A 27567-nucleotide genomic window follows, 5' to 3' on the forward strand; every position below is an offset into this window, starting at 1 on the left:
CCCCTCCCTTAATGTGCTATTAAAAAAATCCCCATGAAAGTAAAATAATTGAGAGGGAGGAAAAGTAAAGAAGTTTTGTGGAGAGCAAATTTAATTTTCTTTTCAGCAACTTCTGCCTTTGAATCATGTTTGGTTGATACTGAGTGTCTCCCAAAGCACAACAGGATCCTCTTGAAAAGCTTTAATCATTGGGATAGAATCAGAACTCAAAGATTACAGATTAAAATCAAATTGTAGCTCAAGAATGAATGAAAAGTGGGGTTTTTTTAAAAAAATATTTAAAATATTTTAAACTACAGCTTCCTTCTGAAAGGAATGAATGTTTATTGAGGACTTCAGATGAATATATTGCTTCACATCAAGGCAGCTCCAGATTTTATCCCAAAATGACAAATTCCACTGCCCATCTTTTGTGTCATGTTTGACTTTGGAAAGTATCTGAGAAAGGTCAGATTTCTCTAAAGAAATGAAATGTCTTCAACAACAATTCCCTCAACAACAATTCCAGGATCTGGAGTTTCTCACCTCACAATATTTCAAGAGGATTTCTGGAAGATCCACTTCTGTGGGCTCAGATATTGTTATTGAGGAGAACCATGGGACAACCTGGCTTTGGGTACTGACCAGAGGAGACCCATCTCCACACCCACGGGGGAACCAGGGACACACGAGGAGGAAAATGCCTCCGTCCAGAGGAGGACTCTCCTTTTTAAGCTGTTTTGTGTCATTGTGTGGAGAACAAGGAGGGTTTTTTGGGAATTCCAGTGGTGCACCATCAACAAACACAAGTTTGAGGTTCTCTGCTGAGCACAAGGAGCAGCCACTTACTTTGCTTTTGCTTCTGCATCCTCGTAGGCTTTGTTGGAGACGTCATCCAGGCCCCCGATCAGGTGCTTGAAGGAGCTGTAAAGACAAAGGGACACTTTGAGAGGAAAATCCCAGAAACATCAAGGTTGGAAAAGCCCCTGAAGGTCATCCAGTCCAACCAGTAACCCACCACTGCCAGCTCCACCACTGAACTATGGCTGGAAAGATCTAGGAGCCGAGAAAGCCAGTGTGGCTCTTTGGCAGCAATCAGGGCCAGATCACGGTGCCAGTGACCCACCAGGCCCAGGGCTGGGAATCCGCTGGCAAACACGGCCTCAGCAATGCTGGAGATGCCAAAACCGACTCCGAGAAGATCCCGAGGTATTTATCCAGCCCACCGAAATGGCTGCTGAAGGTTTTCACCCTCCAGTGGAAGTTTCAGAGTAAATGTGCCAGTGTGGCTGGTGGTGGCACCTCAACCATCACATCCCTGTCCTCCAGCCAGGAACCCTCTAAATCCCTCTGCTTCCCAAGCGACAGTTCCATTTCTGGATCCCAGCTTCCTCATCTGTAGAGAAACAGCATCCAAAAACACATCAAGGAGGGTGCAAACTGAAAGAGAGGGAACTTAGGTTGGATATTGGGCAGGAATTGTTCCCTGGGAGGGTGGGCAGGCCCTGGCACAGGGTGCCCAGAGAAGCTGTGGCAGAGAAGTGTCCAAGACCAGGTTGGATGAGACTTGGAGCAGCCTGGGAGAGTGGAAGGTGTCCCTGCCCAGGGCAAGGGGTGGAATGAGGTGATCCTTAACATCCCTTCCATCCCAAACCATTCTGGGATTCCATGAAAAGCCAGAAATGAGTAACTGAAATCAGTGAATGCCTTCAAACAGTCATGTTCAGGTGAAAAGCTACTTTCACTGTCCAGTTCCAGCATTCCCAGGGGGTCTGTCACACGCAGGTTGTTTTTTCAAGGAAGAAAAATCTGAAAGGATGAACTGCTGCAAAGCAGAGTTTCTTGAATGATCTCTGCCTTAAGGTCACAGCTTTATAAATGAAAACCCTGCGATTCCTCCAGCTCCTCTGTGCTCCTGACACTCCTGAGGCACGAAACACAGAGCTGAAGAACAGGAATTGCTCTAAGTGGACAAAAAAATGAATGGAAACTTTGAAAAAAAAGAAAGAAAAGAATTGAAATCCCTGTTTAGGGCCACATTTCTGACTTTAGGAATAAGAACAGGGATATTTAATATGGAGGATTTATAGGATCAAAGAGAATTAATGGCACTGAGCAGGTGAGGAAAATCCAGGGGAAATGCAATCTCCTGTCAGGCATGGGGTGAGCCAGGGAGACTCCGTGTTCCTGGGATGGGAACAGTGGGACCCCAGGTGGCTCAGACACGCTGCCAGTCCTGAGCCAGTCCTTCGGGGTCCTGCTGCATCAGGACATGCCTGACCCTATGGAATGTACCCCATGGGCGTGTGGAGAGCGGGGACAGCACTTCCAGCAGAGCCAAGGGAGGCCCAATTATCCTATTGGAAAAGGCTGGATTTTGCCCTTTGCTGTGGGGCAGCTGGGAGAGGGGGTTTGGATCTGGATTTGCTGCAAGGGCTTTCCCAGAGGAATTCTCCTCCCTGGGGCTGTTGCAGAGCTGTGTGCACACAGTGCTGTGCCTGTGCTCCGGGATGGCCCTGCTGGAGCAGGGAGGTGCCACCAGGTGCCCTCTGTGCTCCCTGCAGCCTGAGCCATCCTGGGATTCTCTGCTGGGAATTACTGCTCAGGAAATGCCCTGTGCCCACACCAATTCCCACAGTGTCCCGCTCCACTTAATTCATGGTATTTGAAATCAAACAATCAAGGAAATCATTTCTGCAGCCCGGGGAAAGCAAATTAATGGATTCATTAATGAGGAAGACAAGGCACAGAGCCCTTTGCTCTCACATAAAGTCGTGTTAGAGGTTTTTAACCAGGCTGGTAATTATTAATACTTTTAATATTAGGACGGGTTAATCATGGGGGTATCTTTCCAACCCCAAATTCCTTGCTCAGCAGTGAAAACAGGAACAACTCAGCTCCTTCAACACCTCAAGTTTGATCTTCCCAGTGCTGGGAATGTGCCACGGGATGAAGCCTGACCTTGCAAGGTGACAGTGAGAGCAAAGCAGGATTGGGGTGTTCATGCCTAATTGCACCCCAAACAGGCATTCAGGCAATTAATTAACACAGTAACACCATCCTGGAAGGCCATAAGACATTACCTAGGGCTTAATTTGCAGTTTAGGCTTGGTTTGCTTAGGAAAATGGGGCAGGGTTAAACACCCCAGGTTTTTTTTGGCAAGGCAAATAAATCTTTTCTAGTAAAACATCAAAGAAGAAAAAGTCACTGAAAGGAGTATCAACAGTTTCTCTAAAACCCTTAATTTTATTAAAAATTTTAAGCCAGACTTAACACTGGGTAAGATGTAAAGTTCACTTGAGTCCCTTTTTTATTGCCCATCTCAACGTTGTTGAAGTCTCGGCTCAGTCCCAACCTCCCCAAGAATTCAATCAGAAGCTGCTCGTGTTTTTTTCTCCTCGTGGCCTTTTCTCTTCATTTTTCCTATTCTCTCCTCATAACCAATTTTCTCCATGGATAAACTTCGCTCCAACTGGGAGAAACAGTAAAGCAGCAAACCCTAAAATCTCCACGGAAAGAGCTCGGCTCAGCTTATATGGGGTCAGTCATGCCAGGATAATACTTTTTTATTTCATTTTTCTCCCATTTCCATTGCCAGGAGGGCTGATCCAATAACCTTTGTTGACACCTCACAGCTCTCCCTGATAAAATCCAAAACCAGGCTTTGAAATGTGGACAAAAATGGAAAATGCAAAGTGGAAAAGCAGAAAATAGCTGAAATATTTCAAATGTTGCCTTAAAAAAAGTGCATCCTCTTGCTACGTGCAGCTGAGAAGACGAGAAGCTGGAAAAGCAGCATTTAGTGTAAATTCCAGGTAGTTTTGTAACTCTCTGTCAGCAGCAGCTGTGCCTTGAGTTCTCCTGGCTCTGATCCATCAGCTCCTCTCTCTCCATTTGCATGAGGCAGTTTTGTTCTCTGAGCACCCACAGTGTTGCTAAACCTCTGAGCTCCAGGAAAACGTTGTTGGTGCCATAAATAAATTATGTGGAGGGGAAAAAAATCCCATGTAAATAAAAGATGAACCTGAATCAACCTCAGTGCAAATATTCCAACAGCTCAGGAGCAGCCACGAACACTTCCCAACACTTCTTCAGTTTCAAGAGGTAGGTGTGAAAAAAAAAAGAATTATGAAGTTGCACCAACTTGTCCCTGAGGGTGCCAGTGATGATCCAAATGTCAAGAATGAGTTTGGAGCCTTTCCCTCCTGTTTTCTCTCCATACAAAGGAGCTGAGAGTGAAGTCTGTCTGTGTATCTTTATTCAAACTGAGCCACAGAACAGATGCTCGAGGGGTGTCTGCACAGTATTTATCAGAAGACCTTTTACAGACAGGTTCCCAAAGGACCAATCCATCAAATCCAGCACATATTTGTTAACTTTGCCCCACCTGTACTTCTGGAACAAATCTAACGACCCCTCCAAGGAGCCTGGAAATTCATCAGGATGAGCTCCGACAAGGCCAAGCTTGGACCAGTTTGGAGGCAACACCATGGAGCATCTCCCACAAGAAGTGGTTTTTTTCCCAGAGGATGAATTCCTGCAGTGTCACCACAGGAAAAATTTCATTAATGGTAGCCTTGATCTTGTAGGGTGTCAAGGCAAGTCCTAAAGACAGAAAGTCCATGAAATGTTAAAAAAAAAAAAAGCACTTGGAAATAGAAATGCCTGAAAGCCGTGTGAGAGGGGCTATAAAATATTGATGTGCATCCCTAGAGTGGAGGTTGGATGAGCAGGAAATGCTGCGGTTCCAATGAGCTGTCTGGCTCCCCAGCGATCCAAAGGCTTCTCCAAACTCCTTGGAATGGTCAGAGATCCAGCTGACTTTCTTTTTTTCACAATTCCCATGAACACTGCATGGATTTTGCTGAAGTTTCCAAGCCAATTCCAGAAGCCCACGGTTGGCTCTGTGCTCCATGGCTGGCAGGAAGAGCATCTGGATAAATCAATCCCGACTCACCAGGGAGCTTGAGCATGGAGAAGTCCCCAGCCTGCCCCGTGCTGTGGTCCCTTCCAAAGCTGCCACCCTCATTTCCTCAGCCTTCTCACCCTCTCACTTCATTTTCCCTACTGGATTACAGTTCCTCCTCTTCCATGTTGAAATCTTGATGATAATGTGAAATTCCTTGAAATTTTTTCTTTCTGATTGCCAAGTTCTTTCTTTCAAATACACCTGACCAGGTAGGGCTACACAAGGTTTTTTTGGGTTTTTTCCTGGCAGTCTTCTTCCTTGGGGGACCAAAATGAATGGTGCTCCCACTGGGAATCACAGAATTCCTAGAAAAGTTTGGGTTGGAAGGACCTCAAAGCCCATCCAGTGCCACCCCTGCCATGGGCAGGGACACCTCCCACTGTCCCAGGCTGCTCCAAGCCCCAATGTCCAGCCTGGCCTTGGGCACTGCCAGGGATCCAGGGGCAGCCCCAGCTGCTCTGGGCACCCTGTGCCAGGGCCTGCCCACCCTCCCAGGGAAGGATTAAGAGCATTAAGGACCAAATCCCACTGAAATTCATTATTCTGGCAAAGGAAGCGACTCAAAAACACAACTGCAAGATGGAAAAAATGCCGATGCTTTGCATAACAAATATTTTCAGGACATGGACAAGTGGGAACAAAGTCCATGGGATGCACCAAATGCTTCCTGCAGGTTGTTTTCATCGTTAGATCAGGATTCTGCTCATTCCTGAACCAGAAAAGGATGCTGGGAATGTACTTGGCAAAGCACATCTACCTAGGTTGGCAAAGATAGCTCTACGACTTTTTGGGTGCCTTTGGGGTGTTTCTGCAAGAGCCCTCTTGTTTCACAAAGAAATTAAAAAGCAAGGCAGCACCAACATCATCTGGAAATTAAAGACCCATCACGAGCTCCAGTTTGACTTCCCTCGTGGTATTTCCAACTCCCACTGCTTCAGCCCTGTGGCCATTTTATACATATTTCATAAATTCCAGAAATCCTTTTAGGCAATGCATTCCTGGCTTCATGCTTACGCAGTTCCCTTCTCAAACCCAGCCTAAGCAGGTCCCTTCTCAAACCCAATTTAAGCAGTTACCGGCTCAAACCCAGCTTAACCAGTTCCCGTCTCAAACCCATTTTAACCAATTCCCTTCTCAAACTCAGTTTAAGCAATTCCCATCTCAAATCCAGCTTAAGCAGTTCCCATCTCAAATCCAGCTTAAGCAGTTCCCTTCTCAAACCCAGCTTAAGCAATTCCTTCCTCAAACCCAGCTTAACCAGTTCCCGTCTCAAACCCAGTTTAACCAATTCCCTCCTCAAACCCAGCTTAAGCAGTTCCCTTCTCAAACCCAGTTTAACCAATTCCCTCCTCAAACCCAGCTTAAGCAGTTCCCTTCTCAAACCCAGTTTAAGCAGGTCCTGTCTCAAACCCAGCTTATGCAATTCCCTTCTCAAATCCAGTCTAAGCAGTTCCCGTCTCAAACCCAGCTTAAGCAGTTCCCTCCTCAAACCCAACTTAAGCAGTTCCCTCCTCAAACCCGGCCTAAGCAGTCCTGTCTCAAACCCAGCTTAAGCTGTTCCCTTCTCAAACCCAGCTTAAGCAATTCCCTCCTCAAACCCAGCTTAAGCAGGTCCCATCTCAAACCCAGCTTAAACAATTCCCTTCTCAAACCCAACTTGCCCAGAGCTCCTGGTTCATCCCTGTGAAGAGTTTTCCATATTATTCACCCCCAAACTACAAACTCTGCAGCACCTAAACCAGCCCTAAAATTGCTGGGAATTTTGGCAAATCCAGAGTGCAGGCTCACGTCTCCCTTAGGAATAACTTACTGTGGCACCAAGGTGTGACTGTCTCTGTTAATGAGATGGGAGTGTGGCAGCTGGAACAATTTCTGGATGCCTTGGGAAGCCTTCACCAGGAAGCTGGAAGAGTTACCCTGCTGCTGGCTAATTCCAATGGGTGGTACTGGTCAGTGAGAGTGGAATTCTCCAGGAATTCCATGTGTTAAGGGAAAGGTCTTTTGCCATCACTCGTTTTTTTGAAACTGCAACACCAATTTTGCTGAGCTGCTTCAGAGGGGGATGCCCCCAGAGCATGGAAACTGCTGCTCCAGTGGTTCCATCTGATCAAGCAAAGAGCTTGTCTGGGAAAAGGAAATATTTGGCAGCTGCAGGGACTGGTGTCACCCCTCCTGCCACATGGAACAGATCCCAGCTGCACGGAACAGCCATTCCCTGCTCCCATTGCTGCCTTCTGTGTCACCCAACCTTCACATCCACCTCCACAACCCAAAAGGTGTAAAATTCCCTATATCTGGATATAAGCAAATGGTTCTTTCTCCTCACCAATTTCCCAAATTGCCACAAGTCCCTGGTAGTTTTTCTCCGCACAGAATTTTGCTCCTGCAGTTGTTGTCATTCCTATAAAATACCAGCCTAAGGAAGAGCTGGCACACGAAACTCAGCCCTGGTCAGGACACAGGACAGCCTGCCCTGAGCTATAAATAGGGCTGTCAATAGGGTCACTTTCCTTGCACTATAAATAAGAATTTTATAAATAGTGTTCCTCTGCTAATTGCAGAGTGTTAATAGAACCTCTGGTGTAGATTAACCGCAGCTTCATCAGTTTAAATTTAACTCGTACTTCCTTACTATTTCAAGGGCATTGGATACTGGGGAAAAGGCACAGGAGACAAGGAAAGGCACAGTCTGGAAAATGATCAGGAATGGGTGACTTGAATTATTTGGGGGTTTTTAACTCTTACAGTGCAAACCAGAAATATCTGTTGCAAAAGGGTAAAAATAAAAAGCATAAATGACTTGTTGCTTTTTATTTCCCTGAATGAATGCTTGCTAAATTATCTAATTCTTAAAAGTATAAAGATTATTAAAATATTATTTTGCTAAATAATCGAATTCTTCTTCCTCTCTTTGCCCCAAGGCACGAGAAGGAAGGGTGGGTGTTTCATCTACCAGGCTGGGAAAGGAACTCTCAGGTGTTCCCCACCTGTGTTCAATGGACAGACCGTGGGTTTTGCAATTAATAATCAATAAACAGAAATCAGAACTGGGATTTCTGAAGGGATTCCCCAGCTCAGCCTTTACGGAATACTGGATTTCCAGGAATGGAGGCCTGTGAGAGAGCTCAACACAAACCACTTGTGTCACAGCAGGGTTGAGGGGATGGAGATCAGCCCTACCAGAGCACGGAATCCTCTCTCTCACCAGAACCCAAGGAGGGCTCCAGAACCACTTCCAGGGATCCACAGGGATCATAGATCCAGCTCCTGGACCTGCCCAGACACCCCAACAATATCCACACTGCTCTGGAAGCTCCTGGCCCACAGGTGGGTCCCACATACTTCAAAAATCCAATGGATTAATTTTCCTTTCCAACATTTGCAATTTTTTCTTATTTTTCCCATAGCTTTTGGCTCCCTCCTGCAGGTTCCTTGGAGTTCCTGCACTGGGGGAGGCAGGGAAAAGTCAATCCCTATCCACCCTCTCTGTGGGTTTCACAGATCCGTACCACATTCCCATGGAAGGTATGTCCATGCCTTTTGCTGGTCTGTGCCAGTGCTTCACAACCAGAAAACCCCCCCAGGGGTCGTGTTCCATTTTTATGTCATCTTATGTCATTTTTGAATCTCATTCCCAGTAACTGCAGAGAGCAGCTGGATTTGCAGCACTGGGGCATCCAGGCCTGTTTTTTTCTGGATTAAACCCCCCTAATTCCCTCAAGCTTCCTGTACAAATCATTATTTTACTCTCCTGACCTCCTGTATCTCCTCTGAGCCACAGAGCTCCCAGCAGGGCTGTGTCCTTCTCCCAAGGATTCTCCATCCCCCCATGGACTGGGATAACACCTTGCTCCAACATTTGCCAGGAGCTGATGCCTTTCATGCCGTGAACTCCGTATGTGTCCCACTGTAACACCCAGATCCCTTCCCACAGTAATTCCAGCTCCTCCTTCATTTCCATTTGGTCTCTCTGAGATTCTAATTCTCACCATTGAGTTTTGCCTGGTTGATTTAGGGGCACTTTCCCTCAAGTGGAAATTCATCAAGGACGCATCTGTGACTTTATCACCCCAAATTAAGAGGCCTCTCTGGAGAAGATGATCCAAGGCTCTTGTTAAGCTCTGGAAAAGGTTTACATTGGAGTTCCCCCCAGCCCCAGGCAGAAGGAGGGACTTACTCTCTGTCTATGACCAGACAAGTGACCGCTTCAGCTGCAATGACGTTGGCTGTCCTGACATCCTCCCTGCAAGAAAAAACACATTTCTTCAGTTATTTCCATGCCAACCTTCTGATTTCCAATGTACAGGCTTCTTCAAGCACTCTGAGAATAAATTTCTGGCTTTCACAGCTTTTCCCTGATGTTTTCATCATCCATATAGTTAAAAAAAGACTAGAATTCCAAGAATATAAATTTAATTCATTTTAATCAGGTTGATTTGTTGTTCCAGTGTTTCAGAGTCTGCGCTGCATTTTCTGGGTTCACTTTATCCCAATTCCCTCCAGCCTTTCCATGTTCCAAGGGTAAGTGGATCACAGGCAAAAGAGACCTTCCCTCTTCTAAACACACCTCATTCACTGAGGCTGGAACACCACTCTGCGTTTCCATTGAAGCAGAAAATGAGATTTACAGGTGCTCTTAGGAATAGAAATCCCCTTTTAAAGACTGGAGGTATTAAAGCAGGAATATGGTTAAAGAAGGGGGATGCACGTGCACTCTCCCTCTGAGGTCATCATTCATTTACTTTAATTGCTTTGGAGCTCTCTTCATGTTCATATCTTTGAAACAGAGCAAGCAGAAGTACAAGGGAAGAACATTAATATTCCAGCCTGTGCTGGAATGCTGACTCTATTAGGAGTGGAATTAAGTGTGTATTAGTGCTAATTTACCCCACTGATAAATCACATTGTGCTAATTTAAAGCAAAGGAGAAAGCAGCCGTGGAATAGCAGTGGATAATTATCGCTCTTAACTCCTAAAATGTGGGTAAATACAGAGAGGATAAGGAAAGACAATATTGAATTCCTCATTAAGTGGCTTAGCCATCTTTTGCCAATATACTGATCCATTAAAATGAGAATTCAAACTTGGTGGTGTCCACTAATTCCAGGTAAAACTCAACACACTGGTCCCGTTATGCCAGAAGCCACAAAAAGACATTTATCCCTTTAAATGTATGGATCAGAGACGTGATTATTGTTACTGTTTTATGTTTAGATGATTACAGAGCAGGAAAATACAATACAATCAGCGGCCTCAGTTCAAACATTTTCAATAAAATCTGAAATGAGACATTCAAATGCACAAGGGACCGTGGTGGTTTCTGCTGTCTTGTCCTTCATCCATCCTTTTCTAGAAGGTGACTTTGGCCAGCAGCAGCACAGGGAAGTGCAGGAATCCGTGGCGCTCAAGGCAAATGAAACCTTGGAAGTGCACGGCATGAAAAACTCCACGTGCAAGGCATTAAGTGGAAAAGAAATTACTAGGAGGGGATTGAAGGCAAGAGCAACTACCAGCAAGTGCTCAGCATTAAACGAGAGAGTAACTCCTACAAGTAAGTGGCATTAAACACAATAAATCATTACTACAAGTCCAAGAGTAATTCCTAGCAGTGTGCAGCATGAAATGAAATGTTTACCGCTAGTAAGTGCACAGGACTACTCGCAGAAGGAATTACTACAAGTGCGTGGCATTAATTGCACCAAGTAATTGCTACACGTGAACTGCACCAAACACAAGAGGAATTGCTGTAAGGGCACAGCATTAAGTGTAATAATTACTACAAGTGCAAAGCATTAAACCCAGAAGTTACTACTAGTAAATGCACAGCGTTGAAGGTAAAAGTAACTACTACAAGTGCAAGGCATTAAATGCAGAAGTTACTACAAGTAAATGCACGGCATTAAATGCAACAAGTAACCACGGTATTGAATGAAAAACAACAAGTGCAAAACACTAAAAACAAAGGTAATTACTCCCAGTAATTACTCCCAGTGAGCAGCATTAAATGGAACACTAATTACAAGCAAATACATGAAAGAACTAATTACTAGCAGTGCAAGATATTAAATGCAGAGGTTGCTCTCAGCAAGTGCACAGCTTTAAAGGCGAAAGTAACTATTACCAGTGCAACAAGGAATTGTGACAAGTGCAAAGTAATTACTGCATTAAATGCAAGAGACAATTAATTACTGCAAGTGCATTAAATACAAGTAATTATTTTAACAGCACTGAACGCACAGGCTGCTATTAGAAGAGCAATGTGCAAAAGACAACTTATTAACAAATAATTAATTATTAATTCCCAGCAGTGCCCACCACCCGCCGTGGCCCCAGGGAGGAGGAGAGAGCACTGACTCGGACACTCCCTGGCCTTCATCCCCCTCATCCTCGCAGCTGCTTCCCGAAAAGGCGCACTCCTCATCTGTGGAATCTCCCCCGCTCTCCGAGCGCTCCATGGCCGCAGCCCCTCCAGCATTTCCCCTGGACGCTCCTGATCCCCTCCAGCTCTGTGCTCTGTGTCCCCCCCGGTATTTTGCAGCTCCCCCAGCTCAGAGCTCGGCACCTGCAGAAAGGTCACAGCTGCTGCGGGGGCTCTCGGCCGCGGAAATCCAAGAGGGGAGGATTTGGGAGCCCTCAGGAGATCCTTGGCTGTGCACAAGGGCCAAAAACCCCATCAGGAGACCTCGTGTGCCCTCTGCAGCTCCTTAACCCCACGGTGGAATTAGTTGGTAATGATATCCACATTCCTAAACGTTCCCAGGCGTGTCAGCACACCACTGGAAACACGAGGCCGTTGTTTCAGGGGTGAAATGCATAGATCTGTTTTTCTGCTTGCAATTTACAGCCCACGTCACCACACTGGGAAGTTACAACAATTTTGCTTCTGACAAGCTGTCAACAACTTCATTTAAGAAGAGATAAGTTCATACTTCAGCTTCTGTTCCATGGCTTTACCTCAGGCTTCCATAATTTGCCCTAAATGTAAAAATATCTCAGGTGATTCCTGTTGTTTTGCTTTTTTTACCTTCCTACATCCTCAGACTGCTTGAAGTCCTGCCCCAACACCTGCTCCCATAGTTCCCACTGCTCCTCATCCCTTGGATGGGGACTCCACCCAATGCTTGACAGCCCTTCCTGTAAAGGAATTTTTCCCAATATCCAACCTAAACCTCTTCCGGTGCAATCTAAGGCCGTTTCCCCTTGTCCTGTCCCTGTTCCCTGGCAGCAGAGCCCGACCCCCGTGGCTGCCCCCTCCTGTCAGGGACTTGTGCAGAGCCACAAGGTCCCCCCTGAGCCTCCTTTGCTCCAGGCTGCTGGAATCTCAGCAGCAGCTCCTGGGAGTTTTTTTACTTTTAGAACTTGAGTGCAGCAAAGACAGAGCAGAATTTCCTTGACCAACAGAGCCTTGAAAGGCCCGAGGCCTCGGCTTCATAAATATTCCAGTCAATTATCACAAAGGGCTCCTTTTCTTTTGTAAATCTTGTTGTACAACCCTTGGCAGGGCTTAAACCTTTCGGCTGGAGCCTCTGGGAACAGAAATATATTTTAGGAGCAGTCAGTAAATGCTAACGAGATGCTCACAAGGCATAAGACAGAGTATTAGGGGGAGCTGGTACATTTTCTATTTGGAGAGTTGTACGTTTTGCTTATATTAAGTAAAAAAATCGATAAAATAGTATTTTTAAAGCTGAACGAGCTGAACTGTTGTTCTCTAAGAAACGTTTTGTTTTCCCAATATGCCTAAAGCTTAAATCACACGGGGTTTTTGCTACATGTCCTCAAACTGGGGTACCTTGGAGTCAAATCCCTCCTGCTGTATTTCATTCCCTTTTAGGAGGTGAGATTTTAATGCCTGAGGGGATTTTTAGAAGATTCTTTATGAAATGCCTTTTCCAGCACAGCTTTTTCTCAGTGGCACCTTTTATTAGTTTCACATTAAAACCTATTAGAGTGGAGCGCGCTGTGTTTATTCATGCCAGCGATGGGCTTTTATATCGAAGCCAAAGGCAAACGGGCGCTGGCTTCTCAGGAGGATGAAGTGTTGGGGATCCAAACTTTGGTCTGTGAGGGGTGGCTTCCCCCATGGAAATCAGGCACATCCAGGTGACTGATGCAGACATGGACCACAGAATTCCTTAAGTTTGGAGAAGAACTCCAAGGTCATCAAGTCCAGTCTTTGACTGATCCCCATTTTGTCAACTCCTTCCTTGGGAGGGTGGGCAGGCCCTGGCACAGATTCCCAGCTGTGGCTGCCCCTGGATCCCTGGCAGTGTCCAAGGCCAGGCTGGACATTGGGAGAACCCTGGCACAGTGGAAGGTGTCCCTGCCCATGGCAGGGGTGACACTGGGTGGGCTTGGGGTCCCTTCCAGCCCAAACCATTCTGTGACCCCATGGACACAGCCACATCCAGCTGTTTCCTGATGTTCACCATTTCCTTCCCTAAAAACGAGGATAAAACCCCGTTTCTTGTCTCAAGAAACTGGAGAACCTCAAAGGACCACCCAGAGCAGGTGGGTCAGTGCCTGGTCCTTGGTGGCCTCTCTGCAGAACCTGCTGCTGCCTGGGAGAGGCCCTGGCAGAAATCCCCTGTCCTGTGGGACCTCAGGAGATGAGTGCTGAGATCATTTGGGAATGGTGCTAATGAGGGTTTGCAGAGCAGAGCCAGAAATAAAAAATGAGCTCTTCCCTGGTGGGTTTGAAATGATGCCACAGCACTATCCAGAGGTTTCTAATTTGCTGCTGTTCCCATCCTTTAATGCATTTTCCCCCCTTCCAGGACTGTACACTTGGCCTGGTTACAATATTCGTATTAATAAGGTTGAATTAAGGCATTTAGGACAAGACACATCAGAAAAGAGAAAAAAAGGGGGGAAATCAGTTATTAGCTTGAATTTAGTGATAACAGCTCAAACCCAGCATCTCTATCCCCACTTTAATCTTACTGGGTATTTTCTGATTACACTGTGACTTTCAGGTGGGAGATAAAACTCACCTTTATTGGGTATTCTGAGGAGTGGTACCCAAATTTGGTGACCTTCTATCCTTTACAAAGAGGGATTTGCCTACCTGGAGACTTAAAAATGTTTTTTTAAAGTTTTGGTTACCTTTTATTTGTAACCATTTCTCTAACTTCACTTGCATCTTGGCCTACATTTGCAGCAGGGCGAGATGCAACAACCACCTGCCTGTTCTTGATTTGGAAAAAATGAATCAATAATGAAGGTTTTATGGGCCAAAACCAAACTAAATCTCATGGTTAAAGGGCTTGCCCTGAGAATCCTATCCAAGAAATCCAACTGGAATGGAAAGAAATGAATTCCTGGCCTGGGTGGAGGTGACCTGGAGGAAATTCTGGTGCTGGGACTACAACAGTAGTGTTAGGAGAGCCGTTCAGGGTTGTCACCCAGCAGATTCCCAGGAGGAAAGGGATGGATCCCCATTCCCAGGTTCATCTCCCACTGATGGTGCCATGTTGATGGATGGTGCTACTGCTTTGAACATCCCAAAAAAATGTATTTGTGGCAGTGACCTCGACTCCTCCACCTCTTTTGTGCTGTGGAGCAGCTTCTCTCCTTCTGGTGGACGTGTCCCACCCTGCCATGAAGGATTTCCCTGCTCTGAGGACACCCTTTAGGTGATTTGATAGGGGTTTGATATGGCAGGTGCTGCTGAACACCTGAATGTGAAGGTGGAAGAGTCAGCACTCAGCACTGGGAAGGCACAATAAAAAACCTCAGTAATTATTACACCCATAACTTCAAGCCCTGATGACCCTCCAAGGAACCTTGTCTTCCTTTTATCATTTTTATGAGGCAAGCAGGTATTTAAGAACAAATTGTGATGAATCTGAGGCCGTTCAGCACAGGAAGGACTCACAGCACTAAAAGTGAGGAGCAAAAGTTAGTCCATGCTCCTCCTCCATGGGAGGGTCTGCCCTAAACCACTTCCAGTGTTAAAATAGGTAATAACTTATGGAAATTTGATTAGAGATTAAAAGGGTTTTTGTAAAATAAAATGCCTGTCCAAAGAGGAAATACAATTCAAAGCTTAAATAAAACATATATGGAAAAAAAACCCAGACATGAGGCTGAATTACAGCCCTGGATTTTGAAAACGGCACTGGAATAGTCTGGGAAAGTCACCTGGAAATCAAGAATTGCATTTTCCTAATAAATGTTCTGATATTAATATTCCCATGGGTCTTTCAGGCTTGGCAGAAAGTAGCACTGCGTGTCCTTGGGATGTCAGTGTCTCCATGGGAATCAAATTCCTCTTCAATTAGTTTTCTAAAAAAAGGGGAATTTTGATGCATTCAGGACAGAGTGAAGTTTTAGATAAAAGTTTCTGTCTTCTGGGAGTATTAACATTCCAAATGTGTGTTTCAAGGAAGGATCCCACTGTTCAGGTGCCCAAGGCCAGGTTGGACACAGCCTTGGAGCAGCCTGGGACAGTGGGAGGTGTCCCTGCCCATGGCAGGGGTGGCACTGGATGGGCTTTGAGGTCCTTTCCAGCCCAAGCCAGTCTGGGATCGTTTGATGTTCCCTGTATATAATATATATAAAAACAATAACTATTTATCTCCTGGCAAATAGCACTTTGCAGATCCACAACTCACAGGTAACAAACCACAGGGGAACACAATTCCCTGTGGCTCTGAAGTGCTGCTTGTTGGTGATGAGCCAGGAGCCAAAGTCGGACATTTCCAGGAGCCAGGAGTGCCGAGGGAAGGTGGCCAATGGATTTGGGATGTCTGCCCAAACACCTGTGACAAGCAGCACCCTCAGCTCAGTTTCCACCCAGGTGTTCACGCTGCCAAGTGCTAAACAGCCCCTCCTGAAACACGTGCCCGCAGCCAGGAGGCTCCATTTCCCAAATCCCACGTTTGCAAAACACAAATTCCACCCTCTGCTAATTCCACTTCGTTTTTCTGACTCCTTCAGGCAAACACAGGGATTGGCAGTGCTGGGGTGGGAACGCTTGGAAGTCAGGGAATCCTGGAATGGTTTGTGCTGGGAGGGGCACTAAGGATCAGTCCACTCCACCCCTGCCCTGGGCAGGGACACCTTCCACTGTCCCAGGCTGCTCCAAGCCCCAATGTCCAGCCTGGCCTTGGGCACTGCCAGGGATCCAGGGGCAGCCCCAGCTGCTCTGGGCACCCTGTGCCAGGGCCTGCCCACCCTGCCAGGGAACAATTCCTTCCCAAGATCCCATCCAGCCCTGCCCTCTGGCACTGGGAAGCCATTCCCTGTGTCCTGTCCCTCCATGCCTTGTCCCCAGTCCCTCTCCAGCTCTCCTGGAGCCCCTTTAGGTCCTGGAAGGCATTCTGAGCTCTCCCTGGAGCCTTCTCCTCTCCGGTGCCTCAGGGCTGCCATCTGTCACAGCCCTGGTTCTGCCTTTTCTCTGGGCAAACTCCATTTGTGCCACCCCTTGGGGGATCCACCTGCCTGGGAAGGGAATTCCAATGAAATCCAAGAGCTGCCACAACACACTGAGGATATACACTGCAGGCATTCCCACTGAAATCCTTATTGGTGGTGACTTTTAAGGCTGAAAGAGATGATTATCTCATCCCTGATCCTTTGCTTCCAAGTCCTGCATGGAATCTGGTTTAAAGCCCTGTAACTGCACCCAGCCCACCACAGCTGGATCTGCCAGCATCAGGAGAAGCAAGGAATGACGAAAGTGTTGGAAAAGCCCTCTAGGATCACTGAGCCCAACCAGCCACCCAGCAGTGCCCAGTCCTCCCCTCAACCCGGACCCCACACATGCACAGCTTGAATCCCTGCAGGGAGCCACTGCATCCCACCTGTGTTTCCCACTGCTGACATGGGGACAACGCTCAGAAATCCCTGTCTGCTGATGGAAAAAGCATTCTCAGTGGGCCCAGCATTCCCATTCCTCCCAGGAATCCCTCAATGATGTTGATATCATTTACTACAGTGTTTCCAGCAGCCGAGACAGGCGGGGAAGAGCAAACACAGCCATAGGAATGTTCTATGGGAACTAAAACTGGTATTTGTAGGTGAACTGTGGCTTAAGTTTAGTCTGAAGTGAGAGATGAACCCGAATCCGAGTGACACAACGCTGACACTGGGATGGTAAAACCTCCTTGCCTGCCAAACCCATTAATGATTCAACCTAATTACTCGTGTAATTTATTCAGAATTATTGTAATGAACCAGAGTCTCACTAGTCCATAATTAATGGTATTCCCCAAGTGAAACAACCCAGGGCTATGAAATGACCACTTTTTCATTAAAGTGAAATCAAACCCTGCCACACCCCATCCATTGCTGTTTTAATCAGCCAGTGGGCGACAAGAGCATCTTTAAGATATATTAAATGTTAATTATCCCATTCAAGGACAATTCAATTAAACCTTGAACAAATCAGAAGAGTTCTAGAAACCAGAGCTTTGCAGACCTACCCTCCCTAAGGAACTTATCTGCCAGCCTCGATCAGATAATTCAGAGCCAGGCAAAGCCAAAAACCCAGGAAACTGGCACAGATAAAGAGGAAAATGCTTATCTGCATTATTTTCCTCAAAAAAGAAGAACAGCAACAGAAGAATTCAACAGCCAGAGCCACATTAAATGGTCCTTGGCCCATTTTCTCCATGAAGGGCTCAGCAGCGGTGCTTTAATATTTTTTAATAAATCACCAAAGAGGGAATGAGAAGACCTCCAAGACCATTGATCAACCGACCCCCACCTGGTCAACTCCTTCCCTGGGAGGGTGGGCAGGCCCTGGCACAGGGTGCCCAGAGCAGCTGGGGCTGCCCCTGGATCCCTGGCAGTGTCCAAGGCCAGGCTGGACATTGGGGCTTGGAGCAGCCTGGGACAGTGGGAGGTGTCCCTGCCCATGGCAGGGGTGGCACTGGATGATCCTTAATGGCCCTTCCACCCCAAACTGTTGTGGGATTTGAAGCAATCAAGTCCCTTTTCCCATGGCTGCCTCACCCCTCTCCAAGCCCTGGGCACTGATAGCAACGAGCTGGATGGAAGATGTGGATCCCCCAAACTGTGAAGTGATCCAATGCTTCTCACACAGGGACACAGGGTCATTGTCCCCTTGCGAAATCAAAGCTCCTGGCAATTAAAATCCCTCCCTTCCACCCTCTTACTATCCTTCACTTGGAATCTCCACATAGGAAAAGGATCTGCTGCAGCCAGAAAAGGAGAAATAAGGCTACAACTCCAATCATTTATCACAGGCCTTTCATCAAGAGTTTCCCAATGATAAAACCTTTCCTAAATGAGCCTGCATCCCTTGGAGATGTCCTGCTTAGGGAGCCTTATCCATAAAATATCCAACGTTGCTCAAGGACATGCTGGGGGTGAGTTGAAAATCTGAATTTTTCCTCATTTTTTTGTAGCAGCAGGACAATAAACCAACAGCATGAAAGGCTCTGACTTTCCCAGCATTCCAAAGAGTTTCAGCTCTCCCAAGTTCCCCAGGTGGAGGGATCTCTCCCAAACTGCCAAATTATTGATTATTAATTATTTATTATTTCTCCAAGTCCCTAAGAGTCCGTCCAGAAAGGACACATGATGGAAGATTAAAAAAAAATAGAATGTGATACCTATGGATTAATCCTTTCCTCTTGTGGACACCCCCAAATCCATGGAGATTGGCTATATTCCCATTTTCCTGACAAGAAAGACCAGGCTCAAGAGCTTTTTGAAGCAAGTGGTGGCAATAATCCCTGTTAAATGCCAGATTCCTTAGCTTAAATTACTTCTCTTGGGATTTATTCCCCCCAGAATTTTTTCAAAGCTGCTTCAAGTTGTCATTTAGGAGGTTTAGCTTGGACATGATGAAAACTTCAGGAAAACTTGGAGCAGTGCAATAGGTGATGCCCCATCCTTGGAGAGTTTTAAGATTAGGGAATGATGACTCTGCTCCAGGAGTTGGGACATCCCTGCTTGCAGCAGGAGGTCAGAGCAGGGACCTTTGGAGCTCTTTTTTGGCCAATATTCAGCTGATTTTTCTCTATTTCCTGCTCACAATTCCCCACTACCTCTGGCAAATCCAACTCATTTTTAAATGTCCCAGACTAAAAACCACAGTCCCGATTCCAGGTCACGTGAAGAACAAGAACCAAACACCTCTTGGTGCCACCTGAGCTTTCCTTCAGGCAGATTTATCCCAGAAAGCTTGAGGACAGCACTGGGAGAATTTCAGATGCCAATTCCAGATGCAAGACAGGAGAGAAAACTCCAGCTGGAGCCATCCTGACAAGCCCTGGATTGACCTGTGGGAATGGGAGATGTTGGAAATACCCAGCTTCAGAAAAGAACAATATTGGCTTTCAAATTCCATCTCCCTTTGCGGAGTCTCCTGGAGGACTCAAAGTGTCCAAGGTCAGGATGTTAAAATCCCGGGAAGGCTTCACCAGCAGTGGGGAGCTGGGATCATGTCCGGGTTGTTTGATGTGAGATGTACTCTGCAGCTTCTGCACGAAGGCTTGGATGCCATGGCTGCAAAATCCTCCAGCCTCTTTATGTCCTGACGCATTCCCTCTGCTCCACTGCACTCCCAGGTATTCCCAGCAAGTTTTACCTTGCCTACCTCCTGTCCTTTCAGCACAGAGAAGATGCTCCTGGCCGATTCTGCAGCCAAGGATGTGGAGGAGCCGGTTCCACAAAAGAGCTGAGTCCCTTCAGTCTATAAAAGCATCTCCCTGTCCAGGAATTTCACATCCCTTTCTCTCTCCCTGAATTAATTTCCTTTAAGTTTTCCCCCTGGGAAAAATTTTTTCCCACCCACTCAGCTGTAGAAGGCTAAAGATGGTTTGGAAGGCTTCAATCCAGGACCAGAAGCTCATTAATTAGGAAGGAATTGTTCCCTGGGAGGGTGGGCAGGCCCTGGCACAGGGTGCCCAGAGCAGCTGGGGCTGCCCCTGGATCCCTGGCAGTGCCCAAGGCCAGGCTGGACATTGGGGCTGGGAGCAGCCTGGGACAGTGGAAAGTGTCCCTGCCCAGGGCACAGGATGGAATGAGCTGATCCTTAATGCCCCTTCCAACCCAAACCATTCCGGGATTCTGCTATTCCCTGTCACCATCTTGGCCCCAGAACGGTGCAGAAGTCATATTTTAACACAATTATTCTTTTGTAAATTCCCCTAACCTTTTATATCTAAAATTCTACTACAGAATGAGAAAATAAACCAGCACCTGGGACAAGTGCTGAGTAACCTCCTGTCAGAGTCATTTTCATCTTTATAAGATCGTGGCTTATAGAAAACTCTAAAATGCTCCAGCTTCTACTCAACTCTACAGCGGCCAACATTTCATTCCATTACAGCCCGACTGCGGACACAGCGGAATTCAGCAGGTGCCTTAAGGACGTGTCGTTTGGAGCTTTAGACTTTGGGAATCAAGGACTGGATTTTACAAACCCAGGGGCTGAGGGGAAAAAAAATTAAATATAACAGAATTTTGATGAATTTAAATCTCTGGCAGCCCCTTCAGCAGCCGGAGTGAAATTGCTTCATTAGGGAAGTTCTGCCACATAACCCTAAACCACTTTTTCAGCCTGAGCAAACCCGAGATTAAATTGAGATGAAGCTGGCCCACAGCTTTAGTAGTTTTAAATGAGCTTTTCCCTTTTTTTTATTGAACATAAACACAGCTAAACCTCTGAAAATGTCTGTTCCACCCAAGGCATGCAGCTCAACGATTCCCATCGCTCCTGTTGGATTTGGGACCATCCATGGTGAAACTTCCAGAAGCATCACTGACACTTTGCTTCAAACAGCAAGAGCCTGCAGAGACCTCAGTGACAAACAACAATTTAAAGAAATAAATCCGGGAAATATAATTACTGTCAGCAAATCAGCACTTTCTAGGGGGTCTCAAAGCCTGGGCAGCTCTGTGGGAATTCCTCCTGGGCTCAGGAGCATCAGGAAAAAGCTCCAAGATATTCCAAGAGCAGTAAGTGGGTGTTGGATGCCAGAATCACCAGTGGAAAGGTTCCATGGGGGCAGGTCATGGAGGAAAAGAAGAAGAGTTGGGGTTTGAGGCAGGAGAACTGAGGAGTTCTCCTCAAAACTCCACACACTGTCTCACACAGCTGGCACAGCCGGAGATGTTTCCCCTCTTAAATTCCCTGGGATGGGAAGCTTGAGCCTCCAGTGGAGTTTTGGAGGATCAGTGACATCGTGGTTCAGCCTAACAAAACCTGAGTGGGTTGTGAAGCCCTAAGGGGAGCACTCCTAAATAAACCCCAGCCCTCTGTGTTCAGCAAAGAGGGACCCTGGGTCTCACCCACACAGACCTCACAACAAAAACCAGGCTCTCCTAAGAGCAAAACCATCCCAAAACCCCAGCTCTGGGAGCCAAACCCAAAGGGAAGCCCAGCTCCTCACACCACCCCCAGCACTGTCACGGGAGCGCTGCCCCTGCCAAGAGCCACGCTCAGGCGGTGCTCTCGCCTACATTAACACCCACATTTGGGTGGTGATAACACAGTTCATGGCTTTTAAATGTTACCCTGCTCAGGGTGGGTATTCCCAGGCAGCTTTGCTGCTCTCCAAGATCCCCGTGGTCAGGCTGGCCCCGTGACTTTGGAGTCACAGTGACACCGCACGGGGACAGGGACAGGGACAGGCTGGGACAACAGGAATCTGCTGGAATGCACCAAGGAATGAAAAGCTTTAGTGTATCCTTTCTATTGACAGCCAGGGCAACTCAAAGTGAGCTCAGAGGCTGCCACTGAACGTGGAACTCTTGGAGCCTGATCTGCCATCAGCAGCTTAAACAGCCCCTGTGCCAAGGCTGGACCTGGGTAAAAGATCTCATCTCAGATCGGATCTTCAGTCTCAGACTGAAAACTGATGTTAATAATCATTAAATTCAAAGCAGGGGACTGGTAGAGAGGTGGCTGCCCGGAAATAGGAATTAATACAGGACAGGGATAGTGCTCAGCCTATGGAACTCTGGGTGTTCATGGAGGGAGGATGAGGAGAACAGCAAACATAAAGAAATCAGGATTATTCCTGTGTTGTTCCCAGGCTGGTATCACTGACTGAGTCCCCTCCAGGGCCTAAAGGGGCTCCAGGGAGAGCTGGAGAGGGACTGGGGACAAGGGATGGGGGGACCAGATGAGGGGAATGGGTTCACACTGACAGAGGGGAACTTTAGATGGGCTATTGGGAAGGAATTATTCCCTGGCAGGGTGGGCAGGCCCTGGCACAGGGTGCCCAGAGCAGCTGGGGCTGCCCCTGGATCCCTGGCAGTGCCCAAGGCCAGGCTGGACATTGGGGCTTGGAGCAGCCTGGGACAGTGGGAGGTGTCCCTGCCCATGGCAGGGGTGGCACTGGATGGGCTTTGAGGCCACCACTGCCCCATGTCCCCAAGTGCCACCTCCACACATCCTTTAAATGCCTCCAGGAATGCTGATCCCACCACTGCCCTGGGTGCCTGTCCCAATGCTTGACAGCATTTTGGTGGAGAAATTTTCCTTGATATCCAACCTAAACCTCCCCTGGTGCAAGCTGAGGCCATTTCCTTTGGTCCCTTTGTGTTTAAATTACAGCAGGCAAAATGCAAGCCAGGAACTGATACTACTCTGTATTTCAGAGGTGGAATTACTTTAATATGGCTCTAACAAAGAACATTTGATTATTTGTAAAGCACAGGCCTGAACATTTCATTATGATGGTGCCTCATAATGATCACCAAATGAGTTGGCCCTGCATCCCAATTCCAGTTTACTGTGCAGAAAACTCCCTCAATTTTCTACAATTTATAAATGACAGGAATTTTAAATGGAGCTCCAAGCCTGACACACAGACCCAGATCCATCCTGGGTAGCAAAGGAGATTTGACCACGGTGCTGTAGTAAATTTAGCTATACATTTATGCTGGTATCCCATTTTTTGCTCTCTTTCCCCCTCTTTGATTCCATCTTGTTGTAAACCTGCTCTGAGGGTTTGCTAACATGGATTATCTAGTCTACATCCCAGGAATTAATTCCTACTCCTGCATCCCCCATAGGCATCTTCACTTGTTTGAGGTGGTTTTTTTTTTTCTTTAAAGGAAGTCAAGAGAATTAAAATTCACTGCTGCATTCCTCAGTTCCACTTAATCCTTACAAACATGAACAGAGCTGGCGGGAGTATTTTGATGGAAGCATTTTCCCAGGAAAAATGTGTGATTTCCTCACTGGACCTGTGGTACAAGGATTTTTCTCTCCTCTCATTAAAAATACATTTATAGCCGAGCATGGATTTTTTTCCCCAACTAGAAACATTTGCCATAAACCATCATTTTAACACAAGCATCCTCATTTTGAAATTCTAGGATAAAACCTTTGGATCCAATAGTTGTTGATGGTTATTATTGACAGCAAGGTGTTGCTACAGGAAAAAAATTAGGTTGGAATTCTTTTTCTTCCCCATTGTTTCCTTCTTTTTCTTTCGCACAACACAGGAATTGCCTGCAAAAAAATCATGAGAAGAGGGGAAAAGGGAAGAGTTTGGAGCCTTGAGCCCTGCCAGGTTGTTTTACAGCCTCCAGATGGGAAAAGCAAAGCGCAGTCCCAGGGTTTTGCTCTTTTCAGGAAGCAAGAACCAGATCTGACCCCTGGAATCTCTTCCATCACCACCCACTCCACTCATCCTGCTCCAAACAGGAAAATAAATCCCCCAAATTGTGCTATTTAAAAATTTTATAAATGAAAACCATATTCTTTGATGTGAACAGTGCTCCAGCAGCTTTTGTAGCTAATAAATAGCAATAATATTTATTATTCCCTAAGCATCCCCTATTTCCATAATTTTTTTTTTCAGGCTCTGAATGAACACAGAGGGAAAAAGACGTTGGAAAAATCCTTGGAGATGTTCACTGCAGCAAAAGCAAAGATGATGGTAACCATAAACCTTCTGTAGTGCTGCTTTCCCCCAAACCCCTGGAATTCTGCCTTCCTCCATCTGGCACACTCTGCTTGCCCAACATTAGATCTGTATTTTTATTATTTCCATGTTTTTTAACCCAGCAGGAGGAATACTGTGCCTGCTCTTTAGACAACATCTTCAAAGGGGAAAAAAAATAAACAATTGGAGTTCCCAGGCTATGATTCAGTCGGAGCAAAGCAAGGACAAGTCGTAAGCTGTGATTTTCTAAACCAACAACTGTTGTCTTTAAGACTCCAAACCACTTGATTATTCACTAACTACATTTGAGTCATCAAGTTTGCTCTGAGTGTAACTTCCCCACACAAATGAATGTCATTTATGCCCTCTTTGTGAGAAGAAGATTAGGACAATTTTGATTTTAGACTCCTAGAAAGGTTTGGGTTGGAAGGGACCTTATCTCCTAAGGGCTCTTTTTCCCTGAGGGAGATTTTGGGTCGATACAAAGATTTTAAAGACAGATTTTAAAAGGCTGAGAGAGCTGGGATTGTTCAGCCTGGAGAACGGAAGCTTTGGGGTGACCTCAGTGTGGCCTTGCAGTGCCTGGAGAGGACGACAGGGAAGATGGAGAGAGACTTTGGAGCAGGGATGGAGGGACAGGACACAGGGAATGGCTTAAAACAGACAGAGGGGAAATTCAGGTGAGATATTGGGAAGGAATTGTTCCCTGGGAGGGTGGGCAGGCCCTGGCACAGGGTGCCCAGAGCAGCTGGGGCTGCCCCTGGATCCCTGGCAGTGCCCAAGGCCAGGCTGGACACTGGGGCTGGGAGCAGCCTGGGACAGTGGGAGGTGTCCCTGCCCATGGCAGGGGTGGAATTTTGAATCTTTAAGATCCCTTCCCACTCAAACCACTCCATGATTCTGACATTTTTCTTTTTCTCTGAGACAATAAATGAAAAGAAGGCGAATTTCTGTGCACCAGCCTTTCACTCCCGACCATCCCTATCCCTTCAGTGCCAGAGGTGTTTCGCTGAGGATCTGTTTGATGTCCCCAGGCTGGGGAAATACAAAGGGGCCTCTCCAGCAGGTGCTGATGAGGCACAACATCCTGCAGCCCTGGCGTTCTCTGCTCTTGCCTATGTACAAAATCATTTGTTTGTCCCTCTTCACCCCCTGTTTACTGTCCCTCACTGGAGCAGGTTTGGTTCAGCCCTATTAGAAATCAAGCTGCACCTCACTGGAGTGCCCTGGAAGTGCAGGAATTTGTACTCAAGGTCAGGGACCATGGGGAAAATCGAGCCCCTGCACCCCACTGTAAACTGGAGTGCCCTGGAAGTGCAGGAATTTGTGCTCCAGCTGTGGAACAATGGTGAAAATTGAACCCCTGCACACCATTGCCAACTCGAGTGCCCTGGATATCCAGGAATTTGTACTCAAGGTGTGGGACAATGGGGAAATAGAGCCCCAAGTCATCAGCTCAGCCCTGCCAGAGGCTGTAAAGCGATCCAATCCTCGATCCTTGGCACGCAGAGCCCTGGTGGGCAGGAACTGTGCATTCCCTCTCCCTGCTGTGTCACTTCGCTCCCAAAGAAACCCTATCCAAGCCTGGAAGTGTAAATTTTTTGTGGAGAAACTGCACAGATTTTTGGGGAGGGTCAGCAGCACCGCCTGACTAAGGTGGTCTCAGCTCTCTGCACAAAAATTAGGAAAAAACCTTAGCTGATGAACGGAGCTGTTTGTCAGAGCGCAGAATTTCACTGCAGGTGCTGAGCTCCAGATCCAAACCTTTATAGAAATAGAATGCTTTATGTACATAGTATTTATAGGGAAATATATTACAATACTTTTAAGACACAGCATTTTTTCTATAAAAAGTGTGATTCTCATTAAAAGAAAAAGTAGGGCTGAGTTCAGAGGATCGCAGAATGGTTTGAGTTGGAAGGGATTTTACAGATCATGTACTTCCAACCGCCTTGCCATGGGCAGGGACACCTCCCAGAGATCTTCACAAGTCACTAAATATGCCAGAAAATGTAAAGATAGTAGAGAAAAATTGGCTTCGCCCAGCTTGTTGCCACATGTATGATCTCAGGCAACAGAGTCTAAAAATCAATAAGTCAACTGCACATCTGAGAACTCGGAGGCGTCGCCTCAAGCAGCAGATGGCTCATCCAAAAAAACCCCAAAAAAGCCCCATGAAAAGCCCCAACCTTCTGTGGCAATTAGTGCCACGCTTGAAAGCGTGCAGGAGCAAAAGGAGAAGGGCAGTTTTAAACTGCTTGAGGATATTGAACCCAGCAAGGATTATAAATGATTAAAGCTGAGCAGCTCTGGTTCAGGGTGGTGGTCAGCAATGAATTCTGGGTGCTGGAAGTGCCAGGTTGGATGGAGCTTGGGTAGGATCCATTCTGTGTTGTGATTTTAGGCAGGAAGAGGCAATAATATCAATTCATCCCTGTGGGGAAAGCTTCAAATAAACTGCACCTCAGGGGCCCCAGTGCAGTGCTCCCAAGCAGGGTCTCGTGAGAGCCACCACATCTTGCTCTGCCCTCCGGTCCTTTCCAGCTCATTCCCTCACATATTGGCAAAAAATGGGCAGAGAGGGAAGGCCCAGAATCATGGAAATCAGCTCAGAATTCCTGAATGGTTTGGGTTGGAACCTTGAAGCACATCCTGACACGTGCAGGGACACCTTCCACAAACCAGGGTGCTCCAAGCCTCAGACGCTTCCAGGCCATGCCAGGATTCTGCTTTCTGGGGATTCCAGCACTTCCCTGGGCACTCTGTTCCAATGATTTACAACCCTTTGGGTAAAGGAATTCTTCCTGATGTTCAGCCTGAACCTCGCCTGGCCCTTTCCTCTTCTCCTGTTGCTTGGTACCTGGGAGAAGGGCCTGACTTGGAGGAAGGGAAGCAAATACATCACGCTTGGAATATTGGAATTAAACAAACCACAAAGGGCCTGATAGAAATTCCATAATTTTGCAATCATAAACCCCCTCCCATCTGTGCTTGAGCCGAGGGCTTTGAGGCCAGGCCACCCCAACAACAGCCTGGGCACGGCAGGGCCACATTTTCCACCATTTCATTGAATTCCTGCCATGGGGTGCCCTCAGGAGATCCATCAGCTCCACGGCCCAGCTGCCACCTCTCCAAGGCAAGGCTGGATCCCTGCAGGAAGAGCTCCAGCCCCAAGGGGAGCAGATGGTGACACCAGCCCAGGGTCACTCTGCCCCCTCACTTGGCAGCTGTCCCAGCTTTGGAGCTCTTGCCCTCCAAAGCCTCTGGGAGGGTTTTGTTTCAGGGAATTGCTGACAGCCTTCCCAAAGCCTGGAAAAGCTTCCTGCGCCTCAGGGCGGTGGATCCAAACCCATCAGGCCTGGCTCCCTGGCAGAGAAAGGGAAATAAAGGCTGAAAAGTCTTCTGAAATCACTCAGTGCTTGCAAGAAGTGTGAAAAGCAGCTGAGATAATGGATGACAAAAATTCCAGCCGGTCCTTGGAGACCGTGTGTCGGATCCACAGTCCCTGGGACACACAGAGGGTGCAGGTGTTGGGGAAAGGGCAAAACCATCCCGGATTTACGGAAAAAACCCCATTATTTAGCAACAGGGCTGGCAAAAAAATGCTTCTCACTTAGCCAGAGTTATAAGGTTGGGTTTATTTGTTCTCTCTGGGCTGTTTTTATTCATTTTGCTGCCTACCAACACTGGAAGCACTCCTTCAGTTTTATGGTGGCCTCTGCACCATGGCTGCATCTCCA

At 47.0% G+C, this 27567-nt stretch overlaps 1 protein-coding gene across 4 annotated transcripts in view; it reads right to left on the reverse strand.

Annotated features, from left to right (window-relative positions):
- Positions 1-27567, reverse strand: part of PRKG1 (protein kinase cGMP-dependent 1) — a 374310-nt gene that overhangs the window by 57264 nt on the left and 289479 nt on the right. For 3 of the 4 annotated variants that reach the window (XM_048311091.1, XM_048311090.1, XM_048311092.1), the window contains exons 8-9: positions 9127-9192; positions 829-903 (exon numbers count right to left, since the gene is read on the reverse strand). In XM_048311091.1, the coding sequence (XP_048167048.1) occupies positions 829-903; positions 9127-9192 (141 nt within the window). Of the gene's footprint in view, positions 1-828; positions 904-9126; positions 9193-11303; positions 11420-27567 lie in introns of those variants that run through there. The other variant, XM_048311093.1, reaches the window with a different exon arrangement.

The sequence above is a fragment of the Corvus hawaiiensis genome, chromosome 8 (assembly GCF_020740725.1).
Source record: "Corvus hawaiiensis isolate bCorHaw1 chromosome 8, bCorHaw1.pri.cur, whole genome shotgun sequence".
Lineage (NCBI taxonomy): Eukaryota > Metazoa > Chordata > Aves > Passeriformes > Corvidae > Corvus > Corvus hawaiiensis.